The sequence below is a fragment of the Sabethes cyaneus genome, chromosome 3 (assembly GCF_943734655.1).
Source record: "Sabethes cyaneus chromosome 3, idSabCyanKW18_F2, whole genome shotgun sequence".
NCBI classification, from domain to species: Eukaryota; Metazoa; Arthropoda; class Insecta; order Diptera; family Culicidae; genus Sabethes; species Sabethes cyaneus.
The window spans coordinates 186,074,118-186,096,215 of NC_071355.1; the positions used below are offsets into that span (position 1 = coordinate 186,074,118).

General features: G+C 41.8%; 2 protein-coding genes across 5 annotated transcripts in view; one reads left to right on the top strand and one right to left on the bottom strand.

Moving 5' to 3' along the window:
• Window positions 1–2,800: 2,800 nt before the first annotated feature.
• On the top strand, window positions 2,801–5,933 carry LOC128742601 (UV radiation resistance-associated gene protein). The gene is made up of 6 exons (XM_053839013.1): window positions 2,801–2,917; window positions 3,452–4,825; window positions 4,890–5,041; window positions 5,105–5,179; window positions 5,236–5,547; window positions 5,631–5,933. The coding sequence occupies exons 2-6, from the start codon at window positions 3,455–3,457 to the stop codon at window positions 5,764–5,766; spliced, it is 2,046 nt and encodes a 681-aa protein (XP_053694988.1). The 5' UTR covers window positions 2,801–2,917; window positions 3,452–3,454; the 3' UTR covers window positions 5,767–5,933.
• A 9,199-nt stretch (window positions 5,934–15,132) lies between these two features.
• The window catches only part of LOC128744571 (serine-rich adhesin for platelets), a 48,854-nt gene continuing 41,888 nt past the window's right edge, over window positions 15,133–22,098 (bottom strand). For all 4 annotated transcript variants that reach the window (XM_053841679.1, XM_053841676.1, XM_053841677.1 and 1 more), the window contains one exon: window positions 15,133–18,389. In XM_053841679.1, coding sequence (XP_053697654.1) covers window positions 18,334–18,389 — 56 coding nt within the window. In that variant the 3' untranslated portion in view covers window positions 15,133–18,333. The remainder of the gene's footprint in view (window positions 18,390–22,098) is intronic.

The window sequence follows — 22,098 nt, forward strand, 5'->3', positions numbered from 1 at the left end:
TGCATACCAGGTGGTGATGAAAAAGATGACGGGTGCATCCGTTCCGCAGGAAACTTGCCCCCAAAAGCTGAAAGTCATCGTGGAAGGGCTCTTCCCGCAACACGATCCAGTTTAGTGGCCTCCGACCCCGTACAGTCAATCGAATGATGTCCTCATTCCGGTCACGAATGAGGAACTCATCGTAATTGCCAGGGGTTTAAAAACGAAGAAAGCGCCCGGTCCTGACGGGATTCCGAACGAGGCACTCAAAACGGCGATCCATACATATCCCGATATGTTTAGTGAGACGCAAATGGAAAGTCCATAGATTGGTACTGCTGCCGAAGCCGGGGAAACCAGCGGGTGATCACTCGTCGTATAGGCCAATTAGCCTATTGGACACGTTAGGCAAATAGCTAGAGTGGGTAATCTTAAACAGGTTGACGCCTGTGGCGGAGAGCGATGTCGGGCTGGTAAGTTCGCAGTTTGGCTTCCGTAAGGAGAAGTCCACTGTAGACGCCATAAAGTCCGTGGTAGAGAGGGCCGAGAAGCCTATGAGACGGAAAAGACGAGGCGACAGGTATTGTGCCATAGTCACAATCGATGTCAAAAACGCCTTTAACAGCGCTAGCTGTGGTGCAACCGCGCAGAGCAGAGTGCGCAGAGCAGAGAACCGCTCGATTGGAATCCGCAAGGACAGTGTAAAAGTGGCAGACTCATGGGCTCATGGCGACGTAGCATAGTCAACGGCATCCAGGCTGTAGACGAGAACCTGTTCTGGCGATAGGTTAAAGCCATGGCGGGTAATCGTCGGCAGTGGAGATCACTGATTTCATCTCTTTGCTCTGACGGACCAGCGGACAAGGACACATCAATAAGTAAATTCTATTTAGTAAATGTTTCAATAAAGTTCTCTTGCGTTTCGATATTCTTAGAGTTGGTTTTCTCAAACAAATCTGCTACTTTGCCAAAATCTGATTTTGTGCAAAAGAGCCGCATTAAAGCAAAACAACCTAATCTAATGGATTGACAGATATTGCGCAGCGGGTGGTGGGTTTTCAATGGACCACAGACTTATACAGACTTTTACCAATTATTATACAGACCTGTCAAAAAAATATCTGGCATCCCTGGTCGGTACATCAAACGACCCAACCGACAAGTGATTAGACATATGCAGAATCCATCTATGTCAAAGGGGTTTCCAGTAAGGTATGTAATTGCGTAGTAATCAGAAATTACTTATGTAATCATTTGCGAATTAATAAGGAAAACAATGGTAATAATCAACATAGTAATCATTGCTGTTGGAAACCTCTTGTCTATGTCTCAAAATATTACTATGAAGTAATTTGCGGTTTCGTCACTAACGAAAATGACATTAGCTGCGGATCGTTTATGTAGAAATGAGGGGGAGCGAAGAGTGGAGGAGAGGATCCGGGAGTTTGATATTTGATGTTTTTTGATATTATTCCTACTGCAAACAGCCTCAGCGAGGGCCCCAGCTAATGAAAAAAAAAAATCTTTTTATGTGTGCGTGGTGGAATACTTCATGCTAACATTTGAAAATAGCGTAACAAATCAAATGTTACATGATACATTGTAAAAATAACTTTCATTTGGTTTTAATTGATTAGTATTGATATCATAACGTATATAAAATATATCCCACTGGAAATAGCTGCATAGTACTTTTCGACTATTCTAGTGAATAAATCGTATAAATAGGAACTGATTATGATTGGTTAAGGTTATCATAAATAAAACACATAACGGAATAAAAAGCATACAGAACAGATTAACAGGCTCGAAGGAAGTGATCGATTTTTGTGTGTAAAATCTGTCGGTAGCGCCCTCCAGAAATGGTTTGCCAAACGCACCAAAAAAAAATATATTCATGCACCTTTATCAATATTTCTTTGTGCTGGAGTTACATAGTAGCGATGGCAGCGACATCAAGATTTAGTTTGCCACTTACTGCTCGAGGGGTGCTCTATTTACACACTTTTTGTCAATTACCTGGTAGTCTGTTCTCTGTGTAAAAAAGGCTTGTTTGGAAGATTGAAAACGTAAACGAGATATTCAAATAAGTCGTGTTCAAGAAGCTTCAGTAAAGTTGTTATAAGTTTCAGATGCCATTGCGGATTTTATTGGAGTTGCACAATATTTTTTTTTCAAGTGGAAGGGGGATGTGTGGTATCAGACAGATAAACCAATAACACTGCCGTAGCTGTGTGACAATATATGCACCAACAAAGGGGTGCATACTGTATGCGCGCAGTTACTGCATTAAAGTAACTCCGACACGAAAATCCGCGGATCACAGCATGCGCTGCAAAGCATGCTGGGAAGTACACCCGTTCAATCGGCCTCTTTTCCCAACGGGCAGTCAGCGAGGTAAGACCTAATCCTATATAGCTCTACGCGTTGGGTGATTCCTCAGTTCCGGAACACTCACACCTTTGGTAACTTTATTCACGTCAAGTTAACATTTTCATCCTTGATTGTTGTTGTAGAATTATCAAGCGTACGTAAGCGGAAATGGCAAAAGCAAATAAACATTTTCGAAAAGTGTAACCACTAGCCGCCATTAGGCGCGCGAAAAGGTGGATATGTGTGGGACACCTATATAGGAACTAAATGAAAAAATTTCTCAGTGCAGTCGCGAATTGCGATGGAACTTTGACGTTCTGTTCCGCTTACGGTCCGTGCGAATCATGTCTCTCATTTGGCAGCTTTGTCAAATCAACAAAAAATAGAAACATTATCACTTCCAAAAAAAATCTGAAAAGTTTTTTGCGCTTTGTTAGTTTTATCGTATCCAAAAAATATTGAAAGTTTGATAAAACTAGGATTAATCATTCTTCTCAGCAGTGAACATGATTAGTGTTTGAACCGTCGGAGAATAGTTAAATTCGAGTTGCTTTCGAAAAATGAGGTAAGGTTGCTACCTACTTTCATTGTTTGCACAAACGCACAAACTACAAAGTTGTGTAGCAGCTGCTGCAAATTATTTTTTCTGCTTATTTTTTACTGAAAAATCTAACAGTTCGATTCCATTAACGATGATTAAATGAGCAACTAACTATGTTATTGGTAGAAGTTAGAATCCAACATTATTCCTAATCCAATTAGGTATAGTGACTTTCTGAGACCATCCTTGGAAGTTGAAATAGCACATCCTTTAATGCAGCATAAATAAAATTTTTAATCCGTGATTATTAAATTCTAATTCCTATGCTGCAATGATAACTGAATGGTGAATTTCTATTTTTCTTTTGCGTAGTGAGATATCGTAAAGTCGTCGCCAAATGCCGATTTTCATATTAATTTCTTGCGGATCTGCATACCTACGTAGTTTTGAATTTTTGATTTTAGAAACTTTTGTGAAAATATTTCAATTAGGTAGTGCAGGTCATACCAGGAACGGTTTAAGATATTGTATTGACATTTTTTTTTATTTTATCCGCAGAAAATGTTCGACCGACCGAGATGCCGTGACTGGAGCCCCCTGTCTACTCAGCAGTTACGTCTGCGCAGTTTGATTCAAATTTCCGGACACAACATCGAGTGCGATCAGCCAAAATGTTCCGTCTATTTTACGTTGCACACGACCACCATGTCGGCCCCGTTTTACACCAGCGAAAAATTGGACATCCACGCTAATGTTATTTGGCCGGAGATTCACTGTCCAACGGTGATTAAATCTTCCCTGCGATGTGTCTGCATCCGCGTTTGGCAGCATAGGTCTAAAAGTTCTGAAGCGCAGACGGCGGAAAATACAATTGCCAACGATGAGGAGGACAAGCAACTGTTTCTGTGGGGAGTGTACTTTTCTGGGTTAATTCCGGTGACCAGGCGTAGTGAGAAACGTCTTAAGAAGAATACGCTGGTATTCCAGTTGCATGGTGGATTTTTCACTTCTGCTGAATACATTCTGGACAGCGACGAACCTCCAGCGGTAGTTTCAAAAACACCAACTAAACTTGCTTGCGATGGCAAGAAATTAGGCTTACTTTCTGATAAATCTAACCTACTCTGTGATAATAGTGATAATGCTCCTCACGGCTGGTACGTTTCGAATAATCTGCTAAATGTTCAGAACAGTCGAAACCCATCCAAAGGAGAAACGGGCAACTCACCATCTTCGTCAGGACGGTTAGCAGCAGATGCTGCTGGTGGGCGTGCATCCGTTAGCCCAACGCCCACCGAAGCAGAGACCAATCTTAAAATTCGGTACATATTAATGGAATTCTTGAAATCAGAAATTCGAACTGGCTACGACGTGAAACGGTTGCTCGCAGTACAGGAACGGCAGCGTCGAATTAAGTATGAAAGCGAAAGTGCAAAGGAAATCACCGATCGTATTTGTATGAAGAGTGCCTACTGTCTTAATTTGGATTTGTTCACCGATAAACAGTTAGTTTATCGAAGTTCTTCGTCTACTCTCCAGAATAGAGGAGGCATGGGCAAACAACTGAGCCGTCTACTCTATCAAGAACGAGAGCCGCTGAAACCGGAAATTCTGTTGAAAGCTCAGGAGCTACGGCGACAAATTGAGCTGGCTCGATTTCGGAGTCGTATATTGCAGCAAGAAAAGGATCGCATTCGAGGCAACATTAGAAAATTGCAGCAGAAACTCAGCACTATGGTGGACGTGAATATCGAGAGCGAATCGACGCTCATGGCCAGCTATCGAAACTACGGCAAAGAAAAGGAGATCCTCTATCAGCAAAAGCTAACGTACGCTAGTGAGAAGGAAAGTTATCGAGATCTGAGGACGAAAGTGCTAACGGCTAGACATCGGCTGCTCCGGGGGTTGAACGAGATTTATTGTATAAAAAAAGTAAGTTTTCTCGAAGTTGCTAGGAATTCCAATCCCAAACAATAATGAAATCGCGTACTTCTAGAACGCCAATGGTACTTGTACGGTAAACGATGTGCCGCTGCCGAATGCCGAATCATACACCGACGCAACACCGGCTTTGTCCTTGAGTGTCGCATTAGGGCATGTTGCCCATGCTGTGATGATGTGTTCTTCAATCTTAAATATTCCTGTTAGGTAAACAGCCGTACTATTTTACCGTTTTACAGCCAATCGCAGTATCCGTTTTTTTACATCTAGAAATCCAATTAAGTACGAAGGATCACGATCCAAAATGGTCGACTCTATAAAGGTTCTACCCACGGCAGATCGAGAGTAACCTACTATCAATAGCGATGCTCCCATATTTTAAATTCTTTTCATTTATGCAGATTTCCTTTATACTGCCGCTCGGGACCACCGACAAACGCACTGCTGTACGCGGTGTTTCTCCTAAATCAAAACATCTCCCAACTAAAGTACCATCTCTGTCTGAGTCGCGGTGATCCACGTGCTACTCTAGCAAATCTACACGATATCTTGAACGTTGCGTCGATAAATGTGCTTTGTCGCGATATTGAAGAACCGTTTCAAACCATACAGCGAGTGTCGCTTTCCGGTTCATCGTCAGTAGACCTGGATGTTTCCAATTCGTTCAACCATCTTACAGTGAGCCCTCTAAAAGAAAGCAAATCTGTCGCAAGGTATTTACTAGAACAGTGAAAACGAGCGTTTGTTCACAAAATATTAACATCCAACGCACGCATATATTAATCTCATTTTGCAGAATATCACGATCGGTAGATAACTATGGAGATAGCGAGAAAAACGGCGACAAGCGTAACGGTAAGTTTGCATCGGATCCCATTTTAACCCAAGGACAGTTGCAACTGAGTGGTTTTCCAAAAACTAAACATTTTTGAATTGCGAAAAAGAAAAAACAAACGGTATCGAACAACTGTGGAGTTTTCTGAACGTATTACTATCAAGAATTTATTTAGGGGAATTATTTATTCACAGACCAGAAATCAGATTCTTCGGGGGAGTAGCGCAGAGACTATTATGGTCTATAATAGAACACAGAAATACGATTGACGAAAAATATAAAACGTTTTCATGTCAAGGGTGTTTATCATGTGTTAATCCGAAAACGATCAGAGTTCCCATCACTTTCGTATATGTTGGATAGTGACAAAGCCTTAGGTAATAGAAAAAAAGAGAGTGAATAATATGGTATGTGACAATTGAGTGCTTGACTTTTAGAGTGGTTGTAATCAGTGCTGAAAATGTGATGGATTCGTTAGTAGCGAGGTGGCGATTGCCTTCAGCAGCTGAAAAATGTACGTTTTTGGACAACAATTTTTAATTCATCATATTTCTTGTCGGAAACCCAGTAAATTGTGTTTGTGTGATTCAAATGTATGGTATCAAAAGATTTTGAAAATATGAATAAAAAAGTGCATTTTCGGCTCATTTATTTTCAACTGATTAAAATAGGTGACACTGCTTAACTCGTTCCTTACCCTAGATTAAGTGTAAAAGTTGGATATAAGCACTACAGGGAAGCAATCTAGGATTGCGATTATTTTAGATATTTATCAATGTGTTTCTCTGCACGAACGGCTGATAGTGGACTGTATGTGACAGCAAAACCAAAGGTCTGAATGTTCGTATTCCTGAAAAAACTGGGAATTTGACCTTGCTCGCTCTTCTTCCAATGAGACAGTTTAAAAACCACGAACGCCGACTGCTATGCTTAAGAACAAATTTTATTCATTCCAATTTTTCCCCTTTGGTGTTACTGGGTATTGCTTATTATATAAAAATATCAACAGGCCTTTTGGCCCTACTGAAACACTTAACCTGAAATCTACGAGCTAGTGCCAGGAATCGAGTTTTCAGTACCTCGCGGCTAACGTTTAAGTCGAAGCTGGGCATAAAGCGATTAAAATGGCGTTGGAGACCGGTGATTGTGCTGAAAGTGCTGTAGGTGGTTCGTCGATGCGGTACACGTAAAAATGGACCATTACGTAGGACACGACTTTGAGTCAGCAAATCGGAAACAGCTAATGCTCTGATCACATCACGACGAGTGTTCAAAAGGTCGAGATCGATGAGTCTGCAACGTTGTTCATAGCATGGTAGCTGATAGGGATCGTTCCAGGGCAATCACCGGAAAGCGAAACGTATGAATCTGCGCTGCACAGACTCGATTTGGTCAACTCCATTTTGGTAATAAGCACTCCACACTGGAGCGCAGTACTCAAGATTGGACCGGACAAGAGAGCTTCGCGATAGTAGAAGTCGTTGAAGTTCTTGGCGCTTGATAAATCCCAGATTCCTGCAGGCCTTGTCGACGATAAATGCGAAGTGCTGTTTGAAATCAAGCTTAGAGTCAAGCAGTACTCCCAAGTCCACAGTTTTCGCGGCGTAGAGCATGTAGTCGAAGACGAGAGGGTTTAATTTCGTGTAGAATGTAATTATTTCACATTTGTCGAAGTTTAGCAGCATGCGGTTATCTGTGCACCATTTCGCAAAAATCAATAGCTGCTCTTGCAGAAACGAGGCGTCGGACGGACTATCGACTTTAGCATACAGCTTCAGATCGTCGGCAAAAGAGAGTCGCGGGCATTTAAGTTCACATCGTTGAAGTAGACGAGAAAGACCAAAGGTCCAAGATGGCTACCTTGTGGAATTTCAGAGTTAGCAGTGAAAGGTCTGGACTCTGGAGGTAAAAGCATCGATGCTAACCTCTAGGTACCGGTCGGATAGGTATGAATTAAACCATCGAAGCAACGAGCCTCCGATTCCGAGTTGGTCCAGTTTGACGATGGCGATTCGGTGGTTCAATTTGTGGAAAGCAGCGGAAAGGTCCGTGTAAATAACGTCTGTATGCGACCGGTCGTCAAAACTTTTTATCACGTCGGACGTAAGAGTTTAAAGATTGGTTGTCGTGAACCGCTTGGGCATGAAGCCGTGTTGATCGTCTACGACATATTGCTTAAAGAATGCGAATACAGGTGCATACACGACAAGCTCATACAGTTTCGATATTGAGTTTAGTGCAGAGATACCGCGATAGTTACACTCAAGTACTTTTTTTTACACGGTTTAGTTTTTTGAGTATTAAGAACGGGATAACTTAGAGACCATTCATTTATTTCTCAATACATTTGGGAGCAGGAATCGACATTCCTCACGTAGATTGCAAATAGTTCCTTAGCTGCACCGCTTTCGAGTAATCGAAAAAAAAACAAACCGTGTAAAAAAAGACATGAGCGTATTCACATTTCTTCTATTCCCCTTTTTATGAACAGGAAACTTGTGAGTCGATTTCCATATTGTTGGGAACACACCTGTACTAATTGATAAACTGAACAGGTGGCTCATCGGAGCAGCCAAGGTGTTGATACACTGTTTCAGCAGAAGAGACGGAATACCGTGCGGAATACCAACTGGTCCGGAAGAACGAGAGGATTTTAGCTTCTCGGCGGCTGATATGACCGTCGCGTCGTCGATGGAAAGCTGAGTTAAACAATTACTAAGCACAGGGACGCACTGGACGGCTGCGGAAATTTCTCTTCTTGTCAACCTTTCATCAGTAAATACACTGTAGAATTTCCGCGGGAATAAGTGGGAAATCTGTTCTATGTTACTGGCAGTTTCACTACCCAGGAACATTACTGAATGAAGCCCGTTGTCCTTCTGCTGTTTGTTGACGTACTTCCAAAAGGATTTCGGATTTCTTTTCAGTCTGCGTTCGATGTTACTCAGGTAGTTCCGGAAGCAGGAGCGTCCGCACGGGCGAAATCATAGTAGACGATCGGTGGTGAAATAGTCACGTCATGACGTATTTGTTGACGGATAGTAGCCAGCAAGGGCGGATGATGTAGAACATCCTTAACAAGCGGGGAAGCAGCCATCGCGATTTCGGTAGCCTGAACTTGCACACTAGCAAAGCATAAATCGAGAAAGCGGTCGTTTTCGTTATGTTGACTTGTTGCATGGTGGCAGCAGCGTTGCCAGATCAGCGGTTTTCCCGCTAGATTTAGCGGGATTTTAAGTCGGACAGCGGGACTTAATAACCAAACAGCGGCTAGCGGGAATCTAGCGGTTTTCTTAAATAACTCAGCGGGATTTTAGCGGGATCTCGATTTAGCGATATTTGATAGGCAAAAAGAGTGCTGAAAGAGAGGTTGACAGCAAAACACTTCGTTTAGTGACATTCTAATGTCTGCTCATGCATTGGCAGATGGTTCAGTATATTCTGTTGATTATAAAATTCCGTGGTTTTTACCTAGAATGGGATAGTTCTGACAAATACTCATTAGAACTTACTGAAAAAGAAGACCACCAAACAAATCCGTTTTGCACTAATTCGTTGCCAATGGATGGCAAAATCCAACTGATTCATGAATTGGAAACAAAACAACACTTATGTATCTATATACATCATAGGGCCCTATTCTGTAAGTCACGTCGAGCAACTCGGCTCGACTCAGTCACTGTCGTGTGTCGAGTGCAAGAAGAATGGGTAACATAGCGGCTCAATGCACGATCAAAACAAAGCTAACTCTGGCGTCATTTGCTAACCGTTTAGTCACTAGCTTTTTGGCGATGGACTTAGTCGTGTTACTCGACAAAATTGGGTCGTGTGACTTACATAATAGCAAAAGTCGACTATTCGAGCAAATTGGGTCGTGTGACTTACATAATAGCAAAAGTCGACTATTCGAGCAAAGTGACACTCGACGTGACTTACAGAATAGGGCCCATAATTTGGTTTGTATGATAACAAAACCAAAACAAATCGGTGCTAAAACAAAATAAAGGCGAGAACAAAGAGCCGATGCGCTTTACAGATATTTTTGATTTTTGGGTGTTTCTAAAGATTGAAACATATCTTCTTTTGTCACCAAAAACCATAACCATTTGCCAGCGTTGCTGAAATTTTGCATGATTTTTATCATAGCTAGACACAGAAAAAGAATTTGTGCTAAAAGCTTCTTTCGAAATTTTCGCCTGTGTTCTTAGACTCCTTAATCTTATAATTCTTGCGAAATTTCGCAGTAAACTGTCATTATATAAGGGATAACAGAATATTTCGTTTTCTGTTTCCTGAATCCCAAAACTTCGTCAACATGAATGCAGTAAATTTGCATAATGTTCATTCAATTGCAACCTCTCAATTTCAGCAGATCATCCTAATTTCAAATGCAAGCCTTACTGAAATATTGCACCAGAAACGAAAGAATAATATGACTTTCGATTCAGCGGGATTTCTAGCGGGAAATTGATCCTGGCCAGCGGGATTTCAGCGGGAAATCAAGCTCTGGGCAGCGGGAAATCAAGCTCTGGGCAGCGGGAAAATGGGCAATCGACCTGGTAACACTGGGTGGCAGTGATGTAGCAGTAGAGCAACTCGTTAGTGATTGGAGATAGAGACGACGAACTAGAGTCAACGTACATGAAACCATTGCCACGTCCGCGCACTTTAATCCAGGGTATGAAAGGTGGAAGGCAATGGAGATTCGTCTAACATAGCTCTAGCCATCCCAAGTTTATACCTAGTACCTCCACGTGGTCATACCCGGTAATGCTCTTTCCTTAAGATTGAGTAGCTAAGCTAGGAGGTGCGATGCTGCGTGGATCTCGGCTGCCTGATATCAAAATTGTGGTTTTGGGCAGACGGCTGATCCACTCGGCCCCGTTGATAGGTAAGTTCCAACATATATTCTAATTATTTGTTTCGTTCTAGCTCTTCAAACACTTACCATACAATGGAAACATTGACCGTAAAACTTACTAATAATGTACATGGATATTGTTGGGCTGATGTATGTAGGACTGATGGAAACTCAAATGATGCAACTATATCTGATTCAAAGGACTGCTGGTGAGCTCGTTCTATTTTTATCCATATTAATTTCATTTCATTGAATGATGCGCGGTAGAAAGGTTAAAATAGTAATGCGCATATAAAAAATCAAGAAAGCGAGGGACAGAAGTCGGACACGGACAAAAACGGAAACAACTAAATACGATGACTATGACATGACAATTCACCGACATAAATGTCGAGCTTAATTCAGGCAACTTAAGTCCTCTTGGTCCAAGGAACGGCGTTCAATTGACCCACTCAGGTTAGTTCGGCCGGCTTATTTTGCATGGTAAACTTGCGAATCGGGCCGAGAACCAATTAGCAATGGCTGCAGCCCATGAACTCGCACAAAAAAATTCTTCCCCTTTGGTGTTACTGCTGTGACGTGAACGGTTGGATGGTAAAAAACAGATTGAAAAATTAGTGTGCTCCTACAACAATGCGTTATATTTATATAGCAGGGGCGATTTCCGACGTTCAATGTCGCTCGATGCTTGATGGTGCTTACTGAGAATTAGTTTCTGCTTTGCGAAACGTCTCTATCGTCGTCGTGGTCTCTCGCTCGGGTGAGGAACTTAACGTACAGCACTTTTACGAAGCTAGCGTACGCGATACCGAGTGTTTTCGATGTGTTGAAAATCGGTGCTGGATATATAGCAGCGAAACCGGCTTTTGTGGCTTTTTTTAGCGTGCAGTACATTTCATCAGGTATAGCAGCAGCGTCCTTCCGGAGGAAAAAGCGCCAACAGGAAGAACGAGATTGCGAGGCGGTGGAAGAACTGTACCGTGCTAACGATAAACGGAAGTCCTACGAGAAGCTAAACCGTTCGCGCAACGGCTATGTGCCGTAGGCCGATATGTGTCGGGACTCAGACGGTAATCTTCTCACGAACGAACGTGAGGTTATCGAGAGGTGGAAGCAGCATTATGACTAGCACCTTAACAGAGATGTGGCTGAACATGAAGGTGACGATATGACAATAGATCTTGGAGCTCGTGCAGAAGAAGACAGAATGCCAGCCCCCGACCTCCAGGAGGTAGCAGAAGAGATCGGTCGGCTGAATAACATAAAGCGGCTGGGGCTGATCACCTATCCGGCGAGCTGCTGAAATACGGTGGTGACGCACTGACTAGAGCGCTGCACTGGGTCATTGTCAAGATTTGGGAGGAGGAGCTACTACCGGAGGAGTGGACGAAAGGCATCGTGTGTCCGATCTACAAAAAGGGCGACAAGTTGGATTGTTGTTATTACCGCGCAATCACACTGTTGAACGCCGCCTACAAGGTACTCTTCCAACTTACTTTTATGTCGTCGATTATCACCATTTGCAAAGAAGTTCGTGGGGCAATATCAAGCGGGATTCATGGGTGCCCGTGCCACTATGGACCAGATTTTCGCGCTTCGGCAAGTGTTGCAGAAATGTCGCGAATACAACGTGCCCACGCATCATTTATTCATCGACTTCAAATCGGCGTATAACACGATCGATCTAGATCAGCTATGACAGATAATGAACTACTACGGATTTCCGGATAAACTAACGCGATTGGTCAAGGCGACGATGGATCTAGTAATGTGTTTTGTTCGAGTATCACCTGCAGTCTCGAGTCCCTTTGAATCTCGAAGAGGGTTACGTTAAGGTGATGGGCTTTCATGTTTGCTGTTCAACATCGTATGGGAGGGTGCGATAAGAAAAGCGGGGATAGACACGACTGGCACGATATTCACGAAGTCCGTCCAGCTTCATGGTTTCGCTGACGACGTTGACATCATTACACGTACCTTTGAGAGGATGGCGGAAACGTATATCGGACTGAAAGCTGAAGCCAAACGGATTGGACTTGTCATTAATGTATCTAAAACAAAATACATGAAAGGAAGAGGTTCTAGAGAAGTGAATGCTGACCTCGGAATAAGCCCGCAGTGGTGGCCACGGTATAAGCATAGTGCGGGCTAAATCAGAACTCCTCAAAAGATCCATGGCGTCTGTTGTCGATCGCCCCTCTAAAAAACCTGCAAACCCGTCTACAAACCGGCAAATTTCCCACGAATCTACTTGCTAGCGACGATAGATAGCTAAAGATGATCTGAAAAAAACACTATAGGCGGCATATTGGGCATATTATTACTCCCTCCTTCCACTCCTCCGGTAGCTGTTCTGTTTCCCAGATCCTGATTATCAGCGGGTACAGACGCCACCAATTTCCGAGATGTGAATCATAAATTGACCTGCCTATATTAACTATCCTGGAATCAGCTAGCTGTGAACGGCATCTAGTCCTTATATCGCAGACGTGAAACCGAATGACACTTCATCCCACCAAATGCATTAGAATTTGGAGGATTGTGGGAAGCAGCCGTGAAGTCAGTCAAACCCCACTTGAAGCGTGTCGTCGGCAACGTGAAGTTGACATTTGAGGAGCACTCGATAGTCATGGCTTGAATCGAGGCCGTTCTTAATTCCTGTCCTTTATTAACCGATTCGAATGAGCCAGTGGATTCGCAGGCTATCACGCCGGCTCACTACCTCATCGGACCCTCCTTAGAAGACGTCAAAGTTTTCCGTTTGATGCGCTGACAACTTCTTCAGCACCTCTGTGAACATGAACATGAACCGGAACATACCACCACTCAACTGGAAATTAGGACGCGTCGTAGCAGTCTGCCCTGGGGACGATGGACTTGTTCGTGCAGTTGATGTATTCTACACGGGCTGCGAGTATCGACGCCCTATCAACAAAATCTCCATTCTACCGGCCGATGACAACGATCCAGAACAAAGGGGGTGACCTCCTGACAGCTGCTTTATATTATTTTGAAGTCACAGACTGAAATTTTAATCGTAGGTAATGGTTACAAATCCCCTACGATAAAACTGAACCTTGTCGTGGTGTAGGGCTTTTTAACTAATCAGTAAATGAACAGCGGTCACGTTTACTTCTGAATGTGGGTATATATCAAAATACTTTTGTGATTTCAAGTGGGACTCGGGGTAAAAATTTACCAAATGTGATTGTTGCGTTGTTCAGAAAGTGCTTTTATTCCGCTTAAGAATAAGGCCAGCATGGGGATCTCTGACAATAGATGAAGTTTTCTGGGATTCATCCTTATTTATCACAACTGTCACAAATATCTCCGAAAAATGTCGGATTGATTGAGTTGGTCGGGGGCTTAGGGTTAGTAAGGGGATGTAAGCGGGATACCAGATCCGATTGGATGCCGAAGGACCACTCTGTAATGATTACGGGTAATAGCACTTCTTAGGTAGCAGATGGGAAAATTAGGTTAATTCGTGTCGCGTGTTCGAGTTTCGGCTAGGCGGTGCTGCTAGATAGAGTAGGATTTTTGCACTGGCCCCGTGGCTGTCCTGAGCTCTGATGGCCGTCCGCGGGCTCTGTCGATGGGAAGGGGTCGAGTCTTAAAGAGACGTTTAAGCCCAGAGCTTTACAGCACTTTGGTCTCGAGGGTTGGAAGGCGGGCGAGTCTCTATATTTTGAAGCTTCTGTCGACTACCGCGAACGTCCAGCTTGTGCTGCGCTCAATTTACTTTGTATCGTGGGAATGCACTGTGAATACTAAGGGGATGAAAGATTAAATTTGCCCTGATAAGTTGATAACCACTAATGCTCCGAAATTTGTTTTACCTATTGGTTCATTTGTGGTTGTTTGTGTTGGAAAACTGAAAGCGGGCGCGCGGTTGAAGACCGGTGTCAGGCGGGGCTGACGAATTCTCCACTTCTTCACTATACCACATATTGCAACTCGAGTGGTACAAAAAGTCCAAAGCACATTTACAAATTCGATCTATTATTTTTCTTCTCATCATCATAATTATCATCATCATCGTCATCATCATCATTATATTTAAAATATGACATTCCGGCCTTTGGCAGAGAGATCTTAGAGTCAGTTCGTGGAGTCCGCGCAGGGCCGAAACGCCTCCGCCTGTGGGTATAGGCGTGACGGCTATGCTTGGGGCTCTACCTGTGTTTTAGTGGGCGCCAGTGCCTGTCTCGTCAGGTAGAACTGATGTTTGAGGTCTCCCTGACACTTTGTTGACAACACAAAAGGGCCCAGCGCAGAGTTTTATACGCTATTAAGCGACCAGTTGGATAACCCGAAAAAAAGGAAAAAAAAAAAGGAAGTCACACACTGAAATTTTAATCGTAGGTAATGGTTACAAATCAATTTCTTAAACCACAGAATTTCATTTTCAAATATGGCAGGCTTCAATTTCGGATAATCGAAAAACAAAAAAAAAAGATATAAATTTTATCATTGTTATTTATTATTTATAAGTATTTTATTATCCAGATTTTTGTGTATTTTTAAAATAAAACAACTTTTCATTTTCTTTTAACACAATTTTACGATATATCTATTCAACAATATTTATATAGAGCTTAGATTATTAACCTGTCCACAAACAAATCTACAAATATTACAAATTTTTTACTTATTCATATTCTCATTCTTACTTGTTTTTTTTTCTTCTTTTTTTTAGTTTCCTTATTTGTAGTGTTTTACTTTTATTACTATGTATATATTTTTTCGCTCTTATTTTTCATATACTTTATAATCTTCTGCACTTTTACATTTGTTCTGTAAATGTACGCGTGTAAATGTTTTTATGCATCTCCGCCTAAGTCATACCTATCCGATAAATTTACGCTATCTTCACCGTGTGTTGTTTTCTTGTTGTTTTTCTTCTTCTCATTCTCTCGATTTGCTCTCACTTTTGTGTATATTTGTGAATTTATTTGTTTTTTTTTTATTTCCTGGCAATTGTATATATATATATTTAGAGGAAAGTGTAACGTTGTTGAACTCTCTTTAAGAAAGAACCAAGTGAGATAGCAACGAATAAGAACTAAATAGAATGAAAAAATCTATTTAAGACAAAGAAAGGAATGAATGCTTACTCGTGACCTAAACAAATGAACGAATGATTGATTGATCGACCGATCGACTGATCGATTGCTTTAGTATATGTATATGTGAGTGTGTGTGTATGTGTGTTTGTGTCTACGTGATTCATGCATGTGTGGGAAGGGTTGCACTTTAAGAGATGTATTACACTCTAGAGGTAAAAAATTTACAATGGATGAATATAATGTACAAATAATGCTTTGCTTTTCAATTCTTTTTTTTTTCTTGCTCAGCAACAAGCAGTGTGTATTGGGAAGCAAATGTGTTCCATTTCTTAAATGTGTTTTAGTGAATTGTAATTAAATTAAATTCAATATTTATAAATATTACCACGTTGAATTGCGTTTAAATTTTTTGTTATTTTTCGCGTTTTTTTCTGGTTTCTCCTTAAACATATTATATTTCATTATTTCAACATTCATCGTCAAACCTGTACCGATGGATGCATTAATGGGTTTAACGTATTTGATGATATTTCGATCTTAATAAATTTAATTTGTAGTTATTAATTTATTCAATAATTTACTTCTGATTCTTAGCATTCTCTGATGTATTCTATAATAATAAGAAATAGACTGTGTATACATGATCAGTAAATACAGAGCGTTTGTGTAATTAATCTTAGTGAGTCGTTATAATTACTGCAACCTAAACTAAACTGTGTCACTGTTTTAGTTCACGCGTGAGTGTGTGTTTTTTTTGCTGTAGTAGGTTGAGAACAAACTTCCATGACATGTCACCCTCTCTACTAGTGGTTGAAATAGAATGTTTGCCATATTCTTTCGCCGATCAACATGTCACATAGTGTATGTTGAGAAAGGTACGACCGGTATTGTTGGGATCGAATGGGACACAAATAGCTCGATACGATTATTATGGAAAAGTAAACAAGGAAACTGAAAACGCTACACTTTAGTGAAAAATCCCTGAAGTGACAAAACAAACCTCTTTAAACGTCCGTTTCGATAATGAACAAAAACCAACTACTATTGACTTCTTGTAATTGAAAGATTTTTATATACAATACTAGAAATTATGCACTATACATATAAAAATCATGTTGTCTTCTTCTTTTTTGTTTGACCGCATATACAATTTAAATTTTTACAACAAAATAATTTGATTTAGCTGTGCCCACCGGCAGGGCAAAGCAAGCCAGTGTTGTTTTTAGTTTCACCAAGCAACGTTTACGAACTGTGATTTTTTTTGGGAAAGTAATAAAATGTCGCACTCTCCCAGGATGCTCTTACAGAGTACAGAGGCTGTGTGGAACAGCCTGGCAAACCGACCAGATGGACTCCTTGCAACGCGTAAAGCGTACAGTAAATGTAAAATTTTATAAAATAATCAACACGTAGAACATGTCCACGAATGTAGCATTTTCTGCTTTTTGGTCTGTTGAAGCTCGTATTAACATTAACCAAGAATAAAATCAAAAAAGTTCTCATAATGTGCCGCAAGATTGCATGCATATCCTTTATTGCAACTAGAAATAATGGACTAAAATACGCGAGCACCACGCGCGCAGCAAAGCTTATTATGCACTGTGTTATCAACACGCTTCTTCTCCCACTAGCCCCGTTTATAAATGCTGGAGGCATGTTGTAATACTCAACAATGTGACTAGGACTTCAACTGAAAACATCGAATATGCCAGGAATCACTGAGGGTCCAAAAAGGAAACATTGCGTAAAAAAGTACCATTGGCTTTCACGCAATGTCACACAAAGAGCTTCGTTAGTCAAAGTAAAATATAATTTATAAAACAGGATAGAATGTTATTCACTGTAAAATATTTCATTGTAAATCCGTCTAGTTACGCCCTGCTTTTGGCATATGGTCTTTTAGTTCAGATAGCATTACTGTAATCTTACAACTAAACCAATTTGTTACACAATAAGACACTTTACAGACGTTTAGTTGACTCGTCTCTTCGGAAAAAGTATACATAGCAAAATAATTCGTGTTTCCTAAAGCTGCTGCCTGATAGAACAGCGGGCTAACAGCGGTAGGTACATACAAAGAAGAAAATTGTTCTGATCATCAGTACAGAGATATAGTTACCACAGATATTTCCACATTACTGTCATCGTCCGATGACACAAACTCGTCCAGGCTGCAATCACTGTTTGTCGTTAGGATAATTTCACTGGCATAGGAATCGTCGTCCTCGTTTGCTGCCCCAGCAGTACTATTTCCACTAGCACCATTATTGCCAGCAACTCCGACGTGTTTCATTTTGTTGACGGGACGTCCCCCGTTGCACTGTGCCTCAAATGCCGCCAGTTGATTGCTGCTGTTGCTTATTGCTGCTGCTGCTGTTGCAGTTTGTGTTTGCTGATCCGATCCACCCGTGGAGAGGGGATCTATCTCTTCGTGTAATAGCGGATCATCACTATCCTTGCTATTCTCGTCCGCTATCGTATTTTCTTCGCCACGAAGGAAGCCTACGACAAGGTTGTTATTGTTGGTGTGCTCCTCGAGTTCAACCTCATGATCATCATCGTTCTGTTCATCCTCGTCTTCCGAATGTTCGAAAAAATGTGAATACAGGAAACGGTGCTTCTGACGCTGGTGTGAATCATACAGCTGACGAATGCTGCGACGAAGTCCTAAATTCCCAGCGGTGTTGGTGTTGTCATTGCTGCAGCTACTTTCGGCTGAGGCGTTTGCGATTGGTCACTTACTGTCACGGGATACCCGTCTTCGTCGACCGTCGGTGGTAGGTTCAAGCCCTGGGAAAATAGAAATTAATGCTGTCGTTAGTTCAGCTATTTAAAATTAAAAAAAAAATTGAAAAATTCATGCCCAAGTGCATTTTTGTTCTCGGCGACCTAACTGCTGTAATTCTACGTTCGCTTGAAAAATATAAAACAATTGAATTGAGATCGAACCCAAGTTCTCCCCCAGACCCTGTGGATCGCAGATATTGTCGAACCTTTGAACCACAGCGGACTGGATCCAGGGATATAACTATAAGAGTGGCTTTTTGCACTGTCAAGAGGCTTCTAGGCACTGTCAAGAGGTAATTTAGCACGAAGGAAGGGTAGTGAGCAGATTTGTTAAAAGTACAGCTCGGAGTCGCATGGTGTATGCAATAGAGTAGATTGTATACCATTCCCCCGAAAACCATTCCCCAGAAACCCATTTCCCAGAATCCCATTCCCCAGAAAATCATTCCCCAGAAAGCACCATTTCCCAGAAAATCATTCCCCCGAATGTACCATTTTCCGGAATATACCATTGCCCAGAAAGACACTCCCCAGAACGAACCATTCCCTAGAATGCCAATCCCCAGAAAACCATTCCCCAGAAAGAAAGTTAGAAATAAAAAGGGCTGGCTTACAACTAGAAGCAAAATTAGAAAAAGAAGAATATGTTTCCCCGTGTCTCCAATACCCTGAATTCCACATACCCGAATGTAACACCAGCGGATTGAAGTTTCTATAACAGCAGCTTTGCCGATTACTAATTTCGAACAGTAAATTATTGCGAGGGGTATGGCTAAAGGATTGTTACTAAAGTTCAGTAAACCTAGGAAAACGAATTTTAGACGAGGTGTCTAAGTGTCGGCCTCGTCAATTTATAAGTATATGCTGTCCTTACTCGCTGCCGCTCGTTCGGACTAAACTAAGGGATAACACCTACTAGTCAGTAAGCTTAGGAAAACGCCCGCACCTAAATAGAGGTGGTTTCTGCGGGGGGGCTGCCCCCCCGCAGTGGCCGGCGCTTCCGACGGCGGGTCGCCGGCGAACACTCGCGGCCTGCGGCCGTCTCGCCCTAAATTATCTATAATCCGAAGGGAACCAGGGGTTTCATGCAATCGATTCCCGAGTCACGCTTATTACCGCATTAGTATCGAGCGTCGCCTAGATGATTCAGGGCGAGACGGCCGTAGGCCGCGAGTGTTCGCCGGCGACCCGCCGTCGGAAGCGCCGGCCACTGCGGGGGGGCAGCCCCCCCGCAGAAACCACCTCTATTTAGGAGCGGGCGTTTTCCTAGGCTTGCTGACTAGTAGGGGTTATCCTTTAGTTAAGTCCGAACGAGCGGCAGCGAGTAAGGACAGCATATACCCAACAATTAACTAGGGCGAATTGGTAGAATTATTGGTGGGGATGGTCACAAAGATCCTTGTACTGCACGGAAATTCACTAACGAAAGTAATTGCGGTGAATCAACCATGTAACAGTTTACCGCAAACAAAGCCCATTGAATTTTGCTTCGACGTTCTAATTATCTAGATCAAGCTAGCGTAGTAGCGATCGGGATAATTTTCTAGGTTGTGCCAAGGCAAACTACGCAAGGCCAATTGTTTTAACCTCTTGCGCACTCGTTCATTTTGAAGCTTCCAATAAAGTTTATGCGGAGTCCAAATGAGACGCGCGTTGGCGTTTTCAAAAAGGGGGTAAACTAAGGTACAATACAATGCTTTTAGGCAGTGCAGGTCCTGGAAATCATCAATTCAGTTTTCGCAATAAATTCCAGCTGTTTGTTCTTTATACTCAATCATAGTAACTGATTACTTGTTGATTCTAACTGTTTGATTAACAACACTGTGTGACAACTGTTTTTTGTTTTTTAGGCAGGAAACAGCTCTTCTTATTCCTTTGCCTAGGTTTACTGACCGTTAGTTATAAACCTTTAGTCCTCGTAACGAATCACAACTGAAACGGTGAGATCCTCCAAACCGCTAGAATTACAGTCGAGCTAATGTTATTAGAGCTACTGATATTCGGCCCAGTAACGTTCGCCCGAATGATCTATCATAACTTTCTAAGAGGCTCATTCTGGGACAAAATTTTCTAGGGAATGGTAGGTTCTGGGAAGTGGCTTTCTGGGGAATGGTATTTTCGGGATAATGATTTTCTGGGGAATGGTTTTCTGGGGAATGGTATATTCTGGGAAATAGTTTTCTGGGGAATGGGTCATTCTGGGGTTTGGAATTCTGGAGAATGGATTTCTGGGGAATGGTTTTCGGGGGAATGGTATACAATCAATAGAGTAAGGTAAAAGTGCGATGTGGGTAAAAGTGCGATTCAATGATTTTTCGGTGCAGATTCCGAGTAAATTGACTACATTGGCATGGATGGGTGACTACTTTGACAGCTTGAATCTAACGTAAACTTTGGTTGCTTACGAAGCATAGTTGCTGAGTTATGTGCAAATGTTATTTTAGGGTGGTTTTGATGTAATTTTTCGTTACACGGTAAACACGATATCAGCAGGAAGGAGGATATTACTTGTTTGTGGCAGCGTTTAACATCACTCACATAGCTGTTTTGAAAATACGGTGAAAAGAATTTTCAAAATATATTTTGCTTTTCCATAATTTAATTAAACCCCGTCAAGCGCCTAGCGGGGTAAAAGTTCGATTCACGGACGGAGCAAAAGTGTGTTTCATGGACGAAGCAAAAATGTATAGCTAATTATATAAAGCTTTAGGCACTATATTACAGATACTAGAAATGAAAGATCTGCAGAAAACTGTGTGCTCTACAGATGTTGGCCGAAGAAAAACAATGTGTTTCCGCTGATGAAACAAGAAACAAACGTTCGGAAAAGTTTCGATCTAACGGAGGCTGCAATACACCAGCGCAAAATAGAAAAGGTGCCAATTGAGAATATTCCTTACCGAAACAGAACGCAGATTGAAGATAATATGGTTTTGTTAGCTACTGCTGGGATAATTTCAAGGATTATAGCTTCGAACTTTTGCCCCGCGGTATTCGCACTTTTGCCCCGCTAGTGGGGTAAGAATTTATTTTGCAAAACACTATTACCGTAGCTGATTGATAATTGAATGTGAAGACATTGAGTTACTGCATCACTATAAAATCTATTTTGTTGTTGTCCTTCTTTATATCTCACGAAAATTGATGACAACTTCAAACATCGCACTTATGCCCCGCCCTACTCTACATTGCAACGGGTTTAAAATTGACGCAGTATAACCGCCACCATACCAGCACATGTTTTCGTTCTTTATTGTTTTCTATTTGGTAGACAGCTGTTGATGTTGTTGTTGTTTTCTATCTAATCTAATTCTATCTAATAGACCCGCCGAAAAGCAACAAAACCCAGCAGACCTGTTTAACCGTTATGTGTTCGACAGGATACCCGGGTACCTTTTCAGATTTCAAAGTAAGAAATTCTAAAGTTTTATTCGACCCAGGATACTGAAACTCTGTGACATCTCAGAACTAGCTAAATTACAACTTTTTATAAAATAAGTTTTCATGTAGCACTTAAGGGGGAGGAAAGGGGGGGCTTCGAAATTTTTTACCCTTTAAGTGCTCGACAAGGGTACCCGGGTACCCACAAATTGAAATGCTTGTAACTTTGGCAATATTTGACCGATTTGGAACAACTTACCACCTAAAGATTCAGGAACTTATCCACTTCCAGTGGGGTTACAACAGAACCGGAAGTGGTTCATCTGGTTTC